The 13,930-nt window shown below is 36.9% G+C and overlaps 1 protein-coding gene across 1 annotated transcript in view; it reads right to left on the bottom strand.

The window, feature by feature from the left end:
• The window catches only part of Etfa (electron transfer flavoprotein subunit alpha), a 59,218-nt gene that overhangs the window by 30,925 nt on the left and 14,363 nt on the right, over positions 1-13,930 (bottom strand). Inside the window, exons 3-9 of the mRNA XM_004872076.3 lie at positions 12,896-12,977; positions 12,712-12,794; positions 8,830-8,929; positions 7,559-7,669; positions 5,704-5,805; positions 4,403-4,471; positions 3,741-3,823 (exon numbers count right to left, since the gene is read on the bottom strand). Of these exons, the coding sequence (XP_004872133.1) occupies positions 3,741-3,823; positions 4,403-4,471; positions 5,704-5,805; positions 7,559-7,669; positions 8,830-8,929; positions 12,712-12,794; positions 12,896-12,977 (630 nt within the window). The remainder of the gene's footprint in view (positions 1-3,740; positions 3,824-4,402; positions 4,472-5,703; positions 5,806-7,558; positions 7,670-8,829; positions 8,930-12,711; positions 12,795-12,895; positions 12,978-13,930) is intronic.

The following is a 13,930-nucleotide window of genomic DNA, read 5'->3' as shown; positions in this document are numbered from 1 at the left end:
CTCACAGAACACACTGGGAGCAGAAATAAGAATCTAGTATTCCCCTATAACACCAGATATCCACCCAAAAAACATTTTAAAATACCATTACCGTCATTAAATTTCCTTTTACTTGAAAAGATATTAAAATGTTATTTAGTGGCTTTATTATTGTTTTCAAATGAATTAACAAATATTTAAAGTTTTCTCAGTTTTAATTTCTGATACAGTAAGTATCAATAGATAGGATAAGGGGCAGGGGATTTAGCTCAGTGGTTTCGGCACCTACTGCGCAAGCGCAAGGACCTGAGTTCGATCCCAGGTACCAAAAAAAAAAAAAAAAAAGATAGGATAATAGGAGGCTCCACTGACTTTTCAAAGTTAAGTCCTGAGAGAAAATTTGAGAACCACTGTACTACACACATGATCAAAGAAGAAAATGTGAAATAATACAATCAAAAGAGACTAGTCCTGAAATGATCCAGAATTGGAATTTAGTACCCACGGATTTTTAAAGCAACTAGTATTTCTATGGTCAAGGATGTAGAGGGAAATATATCTGTAATGACTCAATAGATAAGAAATATCAGCAGAGAAATAAAAATTTAGAACCCAGAACTTTAAAATACAAAGCATACAAGAAGAAAGTATCTGATCAATTTAACAACATATTAGCAATTACAGAGCAGCCAGAGATTTTGAATATAGAACAAAAGAAATAAAAGTAAAATTGAGAAACTAAAATTGAAGGACACATGACATAAGTGAAATGCTTCTAAACTAGATCCTTCTGCTACAATGGACATTATTGAGATAACAGGCAAAATATGAATAGGACCTGTATTATGTACCAATGTTAATGTTCTGATTTTAAAAACTGTACTGTGGTTATGTAGGAGTACATTCTGCATGACTTTCAGTATTTGGGGATGACAGGGCATCAACTCAGCGACTTATTCTCAAATGGTCCATAACAAAATAATTTTTTTATTCTGTACTTTCAGTTTTTCTATAAAAGTGTTTCCAAAAGAACATTTTTAGAGCCTTAAACACATACACGCACATGTGCATGCCCAAATATATACATATCCATGTCTAACCCTGAGTTAATAAATCAGAATCTCTGGAGGGTCATATGATTTATGTTAACATATTCAAAGCATTTAATATATTTACTTTCCTTATGAAGAAATTCAGTAGCTCTCTATTCATAAAAGTAACGCTGAATAAAGCTGACGGTATGGAATTTATTTCCAACACAAAAGGGATGCCACCAGTCACTCCCTGCCACTCCGCTAGTCTATTTAATGACCACAAATGCTCTTTTTTCATAAATGAAAGTTTTGTCTGCCACCTCAGTGTATATTCCTGAATTTCTTGTACAAGCATTTTGTATTTAGAAAGTACATCTTTCATAAAATCTGGTCTGAAGATGTCTATTCACATAAAACGAGATGAGCGGGCCAGGGATTTAACTCAGTGGTTTCGTCACCTGCTGTGCAAGTGCAAAGACCCAAATTCGATCCCCGGTACGAAAAAAAAAAGAGATGAGCAAGATTTCTATAAGAAATATGTGTGTGTCACACCTACTTAAATGCCATGGAAAGCTCTAGCTCATCTGCTCAATAAAGCCACTCTCACGGTGGGACTCGTGTGGTGTGGCAAGCAGGCTGCATCTCATGGTGTTTTGACTTACTTTAGGAAGAGTTTCAGAGCCCACATTAAGTTCTGAGATCTTATTTGACTACAAATAAGCTAAATAACACTAAAGGTATTAAGCAAAAGAAGAAAAACTACTTCATGAGACTATCAAAATTAGAAGTTCTGTTAATCAAAAGAAAATGAATTAGGGAAGCCCTAACATAGGAAGGAATATTCACAGTGAATATTTGAAAAAGAATTTGTATTCAGGTTATATAAAGAACTCCTAGAAAGACACAATATAAAAATAAGCCATTTTAAAAGGGCAAAAGACTCAAACAGATACTTCAAAACAAACATCAAAGACAAACATTAAAATTTGTGGTTATTTTGAAATTCTGAGTGAATACCAAAGAATAAGATAAATGAGGCCGGGGATTTAGCTCAGTGGTTCCGGTGCCTGCCTCGCAAGCACAAGGTCCCGAGTTCGATCCCCGGTACCAAAAAAAAAAAAAAGATAAAGATATGATTTGTCACTATACATGGCAACATCTTATTTTGAAATAAAAATACTTTGTTTTGAATTACATAAAAATGTATTTTCCGAATGCAATAGAGGTTTAAACTAGCTGAAAATTAACATTCACCACAAACTTATTATCTAAGAAATGTGAACAGTAATTCCATGTTGTTAGTGATTCAACTTTGAAACCAAACTTTTCTACTTTTCTAAGTTTTGAAAATCTTTAACTGAAGAATATTCTAGTATCACTTTTCTATATAAATCAGAACTTTCTGAAATTCAGGCTACTAGACAAAAGGCAGAAAGAAACCAGGTCTTCAGGAAGATATAAGCCTAAAATTCTCCTATTGAAATGATATAGCAATAGATAATTATTTTCAACAACTTAGAAAATTCAGCTAAATGGTGTTAAAATAACAAATTACATCAAACACAATTTGTAACATGACTATGGCATGTTTTATGGCTTGTATCTAGATGTTTCCCCCAAACTGCATTCAGTGATAGGTGGGGCTTTTTGGAGGTGGTTGGGTCTAAGGTGTGTGATGCTGGGATCAAGGATGTGATGCTGGGATTGATTCGTGGTGTGATACCAGGATTAAGGATGCTTCACTCTGGGTGTGAGTGCTACCCAACCTAATGGTAGCTTGCTGCTTGCTACTTTGCCACCTTCTGCCCAACATGAGCTGTTTTTCCCGTGAAGCCCCTTTGTTATGCCACTCTGCCTTGGAGCCAGCCAACTATGAACTGAAACCTCTACATACTGTGAGCTAAATAAACCTTTCCTCCTTAAAAAAAAGAAAAAAAAAAAAAAAGACTAAAATTGTCATTCACAGCCCCCAATTGCCATCTTCTGTGTTCATTAAAACAAGTTCTGTGGTTTCACTGATTTTGTACTCCAAAGGCTTTCTGGCAAATAAATGTTATCAATGTGAATCTACAAAATCAATCTAATAAGAAAATAGACTGGGAAAGTAGCTCAGTAGTTGAGCACTTACCTAGCAACCACAAAGCCCCAGGTTTTACACACACACACGCACACACACGCACACACACACATGCACACACACATGTTCAGTAATGAAACATTGCCTTTGTAAGTTTTTATTGTTTTGTTTTGTTTTGTTTTTTGTGGTACCAGGGATCGAACTTGGGTCCTTGCACTTGCACAGCAGGCACCAAAACCACTGAGCTAAATCCCTGGCCCTGCCTTTGTAAGTTTTGTATTTAATGTTACGCTATAACTTCATTTGATAAAATATTCTATTGGTTTTTTTGTTTGTTTTTGGTACCAGGGATCGAACTTGGGTCCTTGTGTTTGCGAGGCAGGCAGTGGAACCACTGAGCTAAATCCCTGGCCCAAAATATTCTATTGTTTAAAAAAATTTTTTTAATAATTCTGGGTTTAAGAACTGCTAAGCCTTTTCTTGAGACAAAGAAATACAGAGACCTTGTGACAAGGACATATTCACCATGGTAATGGCCAAGTGCGTAGGAACATTGAGTAAGACCTAAATCACTGTGATTATTGTTCACAAACACATACAGTGCTTATCATCACAGAACTGTGCATGGCATATTTTACTGCAATACTTACTGGTGCTACGATTTTTCCTGTCTGACCAACCTGCATATCATTGGGAACGAAGCCAGCATCAACAGCCGCTCGGGACGCACCAACTAAGGGGGAAAACTGTCATTGTTTTTCAGGCTCTATTATTCAACTGGTAAGACATTCACAAATATAGTATAGTTTTTATAAAGAACTTACTTTTGAAAAAATTCCTGTCACTGAGAACTCTAAATACTAAGTACTAGTGTATTTTTCAAGAAAATACCTTCTATTAACATCCACTAATTTCAGGATTTAAATTGGGTTGAATCCTTTTCTATTTGTTTTAAATTAGGGTCTCAGTATGTTGCCCAGGCTGGGCCCAAACTCAAGGTATCTTCCCACCTTACCGTTCCCAATTACTGAAACCACAGAGTGTGTCACCATGCCAAATTTGGTTTCTGCCTGCTTTATCAAAGAAAAAGCCTGTACTATAATCTATTTAGGCTGTCTATGCGTAACACTCACTCCTCAGTAAATACTGTATTATTTATTCAAAGGCCTAAGAAAAATTATTTCTGAGAGGAAAACTGAAAACCACAGAAAGAAGAAAATGTGCACTTTTAACTGACTTATGCATAAATGAAATAATGAAGAAAAAATATTTCCAACAAAAGAACATATTTCTCCTAGGAAAGTATCTTTACCTGCAGCATGTAGTTGATCTGCCAAGTCATACAACAACTTAAAATTCTCTCCACTCTTCAAACCACGACCTTATTTTAAAAAAAAAGATGTAAAAAAGCAAACATAAACTCCATTCTATAAATTTGCTATTGTGTATATCTGATGAAATTTTCATATTATAAAACTGCCATGTTAAGCATATTGCCTCCTCTATAAAACCTTTTCTGAATTCTACTGATACTCCTACACTTCTCCTACAAAGCATTCAACACTATAGCAATTAACTAGTTAAGCAATAGTGTAATCTTTACTATCAGTTTTTTCCACTAGAATGAAAACTGTTATTGCGGGATTCATATCTATCTAGAATATTACTATGATATCTGTAATGTTTAGCAAAACTCTATACATAGTAGATACTAAATAAATATCCTCCAAATGACTGAATGAAGTTACTTGAATAGAAGTCACCCCGATAGACTTTAAACTCCTTAAGATCAAAAACAATCTGCAGATGCTGGGCCGGGGATTTAGCTCAGTGAAGCTGCTGCCTGCTCGAAAGCACAAAGTCCTGAGTTTGATTCCCAGTACCAAAAAAAAAAAAAAAAAAAAAAAGAACAATCTTCCTTTTCATTTTTCTTTCTCTAGGACTTTGCAACAAACTTGCCATGGAACAGATAGTGATAAACAAGTCAAATACACGGAAGTCTATTTGGAAGATTATTTTGTTTAATGGCTGATTTGAAAAGAATTTAAAATCATGCCAGTGCTTATTTTTCAAAAAGTCAATCAGGCTGTAAAAAGTCTTTTCTTAAAAAATAAGGAACATACCACATTAAAAAAACTACTCTTCTGTAATACTAACAGCTTTGGTATCAAATGAGAAGAAATTTTCAGTGTTATACACAGATACCTCTACAGTACAACCCTGCAAGTTCTTCAAAGTGGGCTGAAGTAGGGGATATTATACACAAGATGGCCCTGAGGTTCCAGTCAGCTTTCCCTGATTCGGAACCCAACCACACTCTTCAGAATAACATGGAAGGCCATTAGTATGAAGAGATATCAAGGGGCAAAATTAAGAGACAAGATTTGAACCACGCTCCCCCTGGTGCCAATGACTCAGATGTGCAACAGAAAGCCCAACTGTGTACTAGTTGTCTTTAATTTCATTTTCCTAATTGGTTGAAATGGGAACAATATTTGTAACTTACCAACTTTTACATTTTAAAAGAAGTCCATGTTCCTTTAAAATACCAAAAAAAGAAATCACAGTATTGTAAAATTTACGTCATTTTTAAAAAATTAATATTTCACTTACCACCGGATACGACCACTTTGGCACCAGTCAGCTCTGGCCGATCACTTTTCGTTAACTTCTGGTCAAGCCACTCTGATATTCCCACTGGTGAAGAACTTGGTGCTGCAATGTTGACACATAGAATAAAACAATGACTATGATATCAAGTTCTAATATGACAGTTACTTTATGAGAAACACAAAGGCTAATTCCATGAAATTTAAGTTATTAATTATTATAATTTTCTGTGCTTCTAATTTCATTTTTTATTATGGCAGACTTCAGGGGGCAAGATTTCAGCCTTGGCCTCATTAGCTGTTTAACTTTGAAGAAGTCATTTAATGCTCTGAGTTCATCTGTAAAAGCCAGAAAAATCTTATCTCTACAAAGTTCAAGTAAGATGTTGTATGTGTTAAAATGCAATTCCTTCTATATATTTACTATTATTACATCCTTCTGTTGAGTCACTCAAGTATTACAGTAGAAAATAGTGATGAGTAACAAGTCTTAGCATCAATAAGACAGATGAATCTTAATGGATCTTTTCTCTCCCTTTCTAAATGACCAGAGCAACTATCCTAGTGTCAAAGATACTGTAATTTGAAACATCATCAGGGAAATGCAAATCAAAATCACAAGGAGACATCACCTCACTCCTATTAAAATAGCTATTATGTAAAAGAAAAGATAACAATTGTTGGTGAGGATGTGGAGAAACGTGAATGTTTACACATTGCTGACAGAAATGTAAATTAGTATAGCATTATGGTACAGTGTGACAGTTCCTAAAAAAAAATAAAAAACAGAACTACCATATGATCCCACAATCCTATACTTTTTTTTTTTGGTACCAGGGATCGAACTCAGGTCCTTGCGTTTGTGAGGCAGGTGGCAGAACCACTGAGCTAAATCCCTGGACCCCACAACCCGATTAATAGTTGTACATCCAAAGGAAATGAAATCAGCATGTCAAAGAGATAGACCTGCATTCTCTTGTTTACTGTAGCATTATTTACAATAATGAAGATATAGAATTAAGGGCTGGGGATTTAGATCAGTGGTTCCGTTGCCTGCCTCGCAAACGCAAGGTCCCAAGTTCAATCCCTGGTACCAAAAAAAACCCAGAATCAACCAAGGTGTTCATTATGAATGAATGGCTAAAGAAAATGTGGCACAAACAGACAACTGAATACTGTCCAACCACATAAAAGACAAATTCTGTAATTGTGACAATCTCGATAACCCTATAATACAATCTCAGTTCTATATGGAATCTAAAACAGTTGCTATCATAGAAGCAGAGAGTAAAATGGTGGTTACCAAAAGCTAAAGTGGTCAGAAGGGAGGGAAAGAGGAAGACACTAGCAGAGGATATATGACTGTAGTTAAAAAGGGGAGTTATTCCTTAAATGTCCAGAATAGGCAGATATATATAGGGACAGAATGTAGCTAAGTTAATCGCCAGTGGCTGAGGGAAGTAGGACCGATGAGAGAAAGGGAAAGACATGGTAAATGACTACTATTGGTTACAATTTCTGTTTTGGGTGATGAAAATGTTCTAAAATCGATTTTAGTGATGGTTACACAGCTCTGTGAACATACTAAGAACCACTGGATTGGATACTTAAAAACTGGTGAACTGTAGGATGTGTGAATTTTATCTCAAGCTGTTTTTCTTAAAAGATAATGTGAAGACATAAATTATAATTATCATTTCTTATTTTTGTATAACCTTGGGAATATCATTTTAATTGAATTTCTAATATTCTGCATTAGAAATTTAACCTGAGATCATCTCCTATTCTAGTAAAATCTATGAATTAAAAAAAATAAGAAACAAAACCAAGCAATCAAAAAGCTCCAAATGAACACTCACCATTTTCTGAACTGGCACTACCTCCACTTGTTGCTGCAGCTTCAAAAGATGTTCCTCGGACAGAAAACACCTTCACTTTCTCATCACACTTCACTGTACATAAAGCATTTCCTGAAATACATAATTTGTCTTTTAGAAAGCAATCGTGAAAGGCAACAACACACGTATTCCTTTCAGGCTCAGAATTTACTTCACAAAGACAAGAAAAACTATGGATCAGTCGTTTTCGACCCTAATGCACAGAAGGAAAAGAAGACCATGACAGTAAAGATATATGTATGTGTGCATTTGTACAATGCTAGTTGGCTTAAAAACAGGACACGTGGGCTGGGGATTTAGTGGCACCGTGCCTGCCTCGTAAGGTAAGGGCAAGGTCCTGAGTTTGATCTCCAGTACCAAAAAAAAGAAAAAAAAAACAAAAACAGGACACATGCTGACACACCTGGAAGAAACTGGAACAAGACAGCCACACTAACGTACACTCTCCCCACAAAGCTTCCTCCTCTAAAACACAATAAAATCAGTAACCTAAGAATGTGAATTGTGATGACTTAATGAGGATGGAGCTACCATGCACACTGAAGGAGGATATCAGTGAAAACCTGAAAGGGCATAAAGAACAAATTCAGATGTGCCAAATTTCTTAGAAATTACCAATCACATTATGAGTGACCTAAACTATGACCAAGTAGTTCTCCTTTGAAACACGTAACTTTAATAAGAAAGAACAGAGTTCACTGCTTTCTCCAACCCCACTGGTGACCAGCGTGCTTAGCGAAAGATCAATCCACCAGGGCCAGGGATTTAGCTCAGTGGCACCGCGCCTGCCTTGCAAGTGCAAGGTCCTGAGTTTCATCCCCGGTATCAAAATAAAAAAGATCAATCCACCAAAGAGACACAGAAATGAGTTTCTTAATGACACACCAAGGGAACAGGAGATGCAAAGACAGAAAATATACTTAAAAAGAAAAAAAAAGTGTTGGCATCCCAGGCACTACTTACAAAATGTACTGAATGTGAATCTAATTCTTATTGACTACTAGAAAACTCTCCACAAATTAAGTGACAGAGAGGAAGGAAAACGCTGTGCTGAGGTTTACAGAGTGCCATGTCATGGTACAGTGGCGGTTCTAGAGTAAGATTTTTCTCAGAGTCCTTTAAGATGGTCCATTTAAAGCAATTGTATGTCCAATTTAAAATCCCACCTCCAAGATTTATTTATACTTTTACTAAAATTTAATGCTCATTAATAATTTTCCTTGGGAACTTACCTGCATAAATAGTTCTCACAAATGTGTCAGGTGACTTGATCTCAATGATGTCAGAAATTGGGGAAACGTCAAGTTTGGCTGCTATTCTGGGCATAAGGTTCTAAGGCAAAATAAGCAGTGAGTTACATGTATACACCCTAATGGATGACTATAAACTATGAGCAATGACATCTTCTAAATGCAAAGTCTATGGAAACTTTAATTCAAATTATTTAATATTTCACATGCATCTTCATACAACTTCAAGCCCTGCTTTGTGGGTACTCTGAAACTAAATGAATCCCTATCATTTCTCTAACTACATTAAGAGTTTTATGAGGTTTATATAATAAATTACTTTAATTCAATATCTTGAATTAGGAGGTATGACATTTGCTTTAATAAATGTTGATTTTAAAATATGACTATGGATCACTGAATTTAGGTAAGAGAAAAATTCAGAATAGTAAAATTCTCAAATACTTAAAAAGATTATACTATATATATCAATGGATATGAAAGAAAACAGTTCACCTTTTGCTGAAACTGGTGTTGCATAAAAAGATCAAAACTAACCTGAACAGTAGCCAGCATGCTGTGTGTAAAAAGATCAGCAGAAATAAATGCATGTGCTTGTACTTTGTGCGTGTAACATCTCTGGACTCGACACCGGTGCTAACTTCGCTCTCACTCGCTGACATCCTTGGGAAAGTCACAATCTCCCCAGTTCTCAGTTACTCTCTCACACTGAGGGAAGAAAAGCTCTACAATTCTAGTCTGAAGTTCTACGCTCTAGGGCTCTAAATCAGAAGAAGATCAGTTAGTGAAGACTAAATACCCATAGTTTTTGGAGTTAAGGTTCTTTTAGATAATATACATACATTTTTTTAAAAATGGAGTGTTGCTTTTCATTACATACATAGAAAAGCCGAATTATACACTGATTTCTGAGAATTGTTTACTCTGTGGAACCTCCTAAACTATGCCCACTCATATAGCATCATTCAGGTTCCTCTCCCACTCTGCCCTCAAACCCCCCATTTCCTAAGGATTCCCCTAGAATGATCCTACAAATAAATACTCCTTTAATCTCCACCCGTCCACATGCATGTATAATTATACTGCATCAACTGGCATTAACACGTATTTGGTATTAAAATAACTTTTAGTATACAAGCTATACTAAGTGGCTCTATATAAATTGATGCTAACAAATGTTGACAACTTGAGTCAATTTCCTTCCTAAATATGCTTTTCTGGGCCTGGTCTGCCACCTGAATGTCCTAAGAGAGCAGATGGAACACAGATACATGTATCTTTTTAAAAAGATGTATTTTTTCATAATATAGGCTTGACCACATGGTTCCTGAGGAGAAACAATAATTACCACTGTGTTCTTTTCATAAGTTAAAAAAAATAAAAAAGAAGGCTGGGGATTTAACTCAGTGGTGCCACCGCCTGCATCACAAGTACAAGGTCCTGAGTTTGATCCCCAGTACCAAATAAATAAATAAATAAATAAGATTTTAAAATTCTAGCCAGTATTTTAAGTGCGTTATCTCAAAATCATAGTGGGCATTATGGTTTCCATCTCAAATGTCCCCCAAAACACATGTGGGGAAGGCCTGGTCTTTGCACTATTGGTAGAACCTATAGAGGTGGGGTCTGGGGAAGGTCACTGGAGGTGTGCCTTTGAAGGGAAACTGAGAACCCTGTGCCTTTCTCTCTCTGTTTCCTGGCTACCATGAGATGACAGCACTGTCTCATCGTATGCTCAAGCCATAATGCTCTGCCTCACCATAGGCCCAAAGCAACAGGGCCCAACGATGCACTGAAACCTCAGATACCATGAGCCAAAATATACCATTCTTCCTTTTAAGTTGATTTTCTTGGGTATTTTGTTGCAGTGATAGAAAGCTGACTAACACAGTTGGTGAAGGACCACTATAGATCTATTTAGCTTCTTCTGATGAACTGTTTGCTCATTCCAAGCCCATTTACAGAGAGTAGCACCAGCCTGTTTATCATGTCACCCGTATTCTCAAAATTCCCATCCATCACAACACACCCATCAAGGCCAGAGTCCTAAAATCTGGCTAATAAGACACAACAGACACCCTTTCCTGGTCTCACAATCTTGTAGATAAATTGTATCACAGAAACTCAAAGCTTATAAAGTTGTTTAAATCACCAGGATCTAACCTAAAATTTTGGCACCAGAGACTGGTTTCATGGAAGACAATTTTTCTATACACCTGCAGAAAAGGGGAGGGTTCTGATGATTCAAAGAATCACTCTCATGTGCAGTTTACAGCAGGGTTTGCCCTCCTGTGAGAATCTAACACCACTGCTGATTTGACAGGAGACGAGCTCAGGCAGTGATGGGAGTGAAGACCAGTGGCTATAAAAAACAGACAAAGGCCTGCTTCCCTGCCTGCCATTCACCTCCTGTTGTGTGGCCCTAACAGGACATGGACCAGTAATGGTCTGTGGCCCACGGGCTGAGGACCTCTGATTTAAATCATCCAACACAGAAATTAAACTCAGGGGATAGAATGGGGCACAGAGATCATTTCACCTATTAGATTAATGGGGAAAATGCTAGAGTATATAATAGCTCAAATGTTGGCCATTTAACAATACAGATCAAAAGTTAAAGGCCTTAACCCACCTATTTCTCTTATAGAACTCTATTCTACATAAATACCAGCATATATATGGATGTACAGGGATGTTTCCTTGCAGCAAAGTTTATAAATGCAAACAACCAGAAACAACCTAACTATTCCTGGCTAAATGTGGAATGTTATGCTGCCACTAAAAAAAGACAGACACATTATGAGTTAATATTTTCAAGACATGCTCAAGTAAAAAATGATCAGTCACAAAACAATTTGCGCCATATTATCCCATTTTACAAGTAAAAATGTATTTGTAATGTGTATAATTTAAAAATCCACGGAAAGACACCTAAAACAATGAATGTACAAGTGCTGACAGTCATCCTCCTGAAGAGGGAGGGGGAGCTGGGCATAAGATAGGGCCTGCAAATGTTGCTCTTCATACTGCTGTACATGAATCCTTTCTAATGAGAATGAATCTGTGTAGAGCTTTTAAAGTAAACTAAAAACTAAAACTAACCCTTATTAAGAACAGAATAAAAGAAAAAGGAGCTAGAACATACATGGCCACTGAGAGACAAGAAATATCCAATGCCAAATTCCTTTTCTTGGGCTCCTCCTACTTTTTTTTAAGTGTCTGGTCATCATGCGTGCTGGACAAGTGCTCTATCATGAGCTACATCCCCAGCACCCTCACCCTCACACTGTGCTAACTTCCTGGAGATCACTATGCATCTGAGGCACATTCTTTCTGCAGACATATCAAAATGCAAATGACTAGATTACCACTTTCCTTATCCTAAGGATATCTTCAACCACCACAGAGCTCCTTCCAAATTCCCCAAATAGAACTGGCCTTTCTAAATACTCACCAACTATCCAAATAAAATAACTCTTAAGATTGGTTACTAATGCAAACAATATTCACACAAACCCCGAGAATCTAACAGCTTTTAAACAAGATAATTTAACAATAATAATGTAAAGAGGGTTTTCTCTAAGGCAAAATTTGAAAACCTGCAAGAGGCATTTTAATAAATTATGACAACATGTTGAAAGAACGAAGTTATCTCTGTGACAAAATTTGAAACTCTAGGAATGGTATTTTCACAGAAATTAAACAAAATTAAGAAAACAAATTTTAGTGCAAGTACTCTGCTGACATGGACATGTCAGGAATGGCCATCTACTCAAAGTCTGCTACATGTTTCTGGAACACAAAAACCTCAGCCTACGAGTGGGGCATCAGACCGCACATTACCACACATTCTCAGGTTCTCACCTTTCCAAAGGCAGAGGCTCCAGCACAGATGTGTGTGTAACTGAACTGCTTCTGTGTGGCCAGAATCAATGGCGTCAGCTCCTCTGATAGGGAAACACATGGATAAAATGCATTGTGTGATTCCTAATATTTCATATATTCAAGCAGGACTCAGACACTACATTTTCCCACCGAAAATCCTCACCTGGAAGCAGACCTTTGTAGGCATCATGCTGAGCCACCAGAACTTTTGCTACCCCTGCTACTTCACAGAGATCTTGCACCACCTGTGATGAGAAGAGGAGTTACTAAGTATCCTCTATCAGAAATACTCAAATACAGTTGAGCCAACACTAAATATCCACAGAACATTAAATCTTAAAAGTAAAAATAAAAATCATTCCTAGTAGCAAAAGGGCTATACAAAAAGTTTTTAAAATTTTTTTTAAATTCTTTAACAAAGAAAATCTTCTGCCAAGTGATCTCACTATGGATTGATCTTACATAGTCCTGATACAAAAGATTGCAACAGAAATTCTGTCTTGCCAAAATAAACTGACCTTTTAGTTAATCCAAATGTCATCATTTTATAAATGGTAAAACTGAGATATTCTCATTCTTTCTCTAACACAGCCAGAGTATTTTAGACTTTGGGTTTCCTAGGGATAAATACCTTACTCTATGGTTTATTATACTTTATTTGGCAATAATAGTTTCTGTGGATATTAAAATTAAATAACCGCAACAAAGAAAATCTTTTTTCTTTTTTGGTACTGGGGATCGAACTCAGGTCCTTGCGCTTGCATAGCAGGCGGCGAAACCACTGAGCTAAATCCCCGGCCCAAGAAAATCTTATATTGCAACCCACTGCCCACTGCTGAGTTTGAGAAAGCTTTTGATACTTCAGATTTTCCATATACAGAAGGCAACTCCCTTCCTGAGTATCTTGCATATATCATGACTGGTTTCGGCTCCTTAGAGCCATGCCAGAGTCTCCTGTCTGCTTTTCAGCTCCAGGCTGCTTCACTGATCGCTGATGAGTCGGCACCAAAGGCTGTGCCTCCTGACCCTCCATGGACTGCAAGGTTCAGTAACATTCACTGGAGAAAAGACACAGTGCCACACACCTCTGCTGAGCCAAGTGTCCTCCAGCACACTGCCCTGTACCACAGGGCCCCTTGGGATGGCTGCACCTGTATTCAGCTTCTCTAACTTTAAGAGAATTTCCAATTTAAAAACT

This window comes from Heterocephalus glaber, unplaced genomic scaffold (assembly GCF_053883595.1).
Source record: "Heterocephalus glaber isolate CG9 unplaced genomic scaffold, H.glaber_assembly_v1.0 deba00001140, whole genome shotgun sequence".
Taxonomy (NCBI): Eukaryota; Metazoa; Chordata; class Mammalia; order Rodentia; family Bathyergidae; genus Heterocephalus; species Heterocephalus glaber.
Note: the sequence above shows the minus strand (reverse complement) of the source record. Positions and strands in the feature narration are given on the sequence as shown.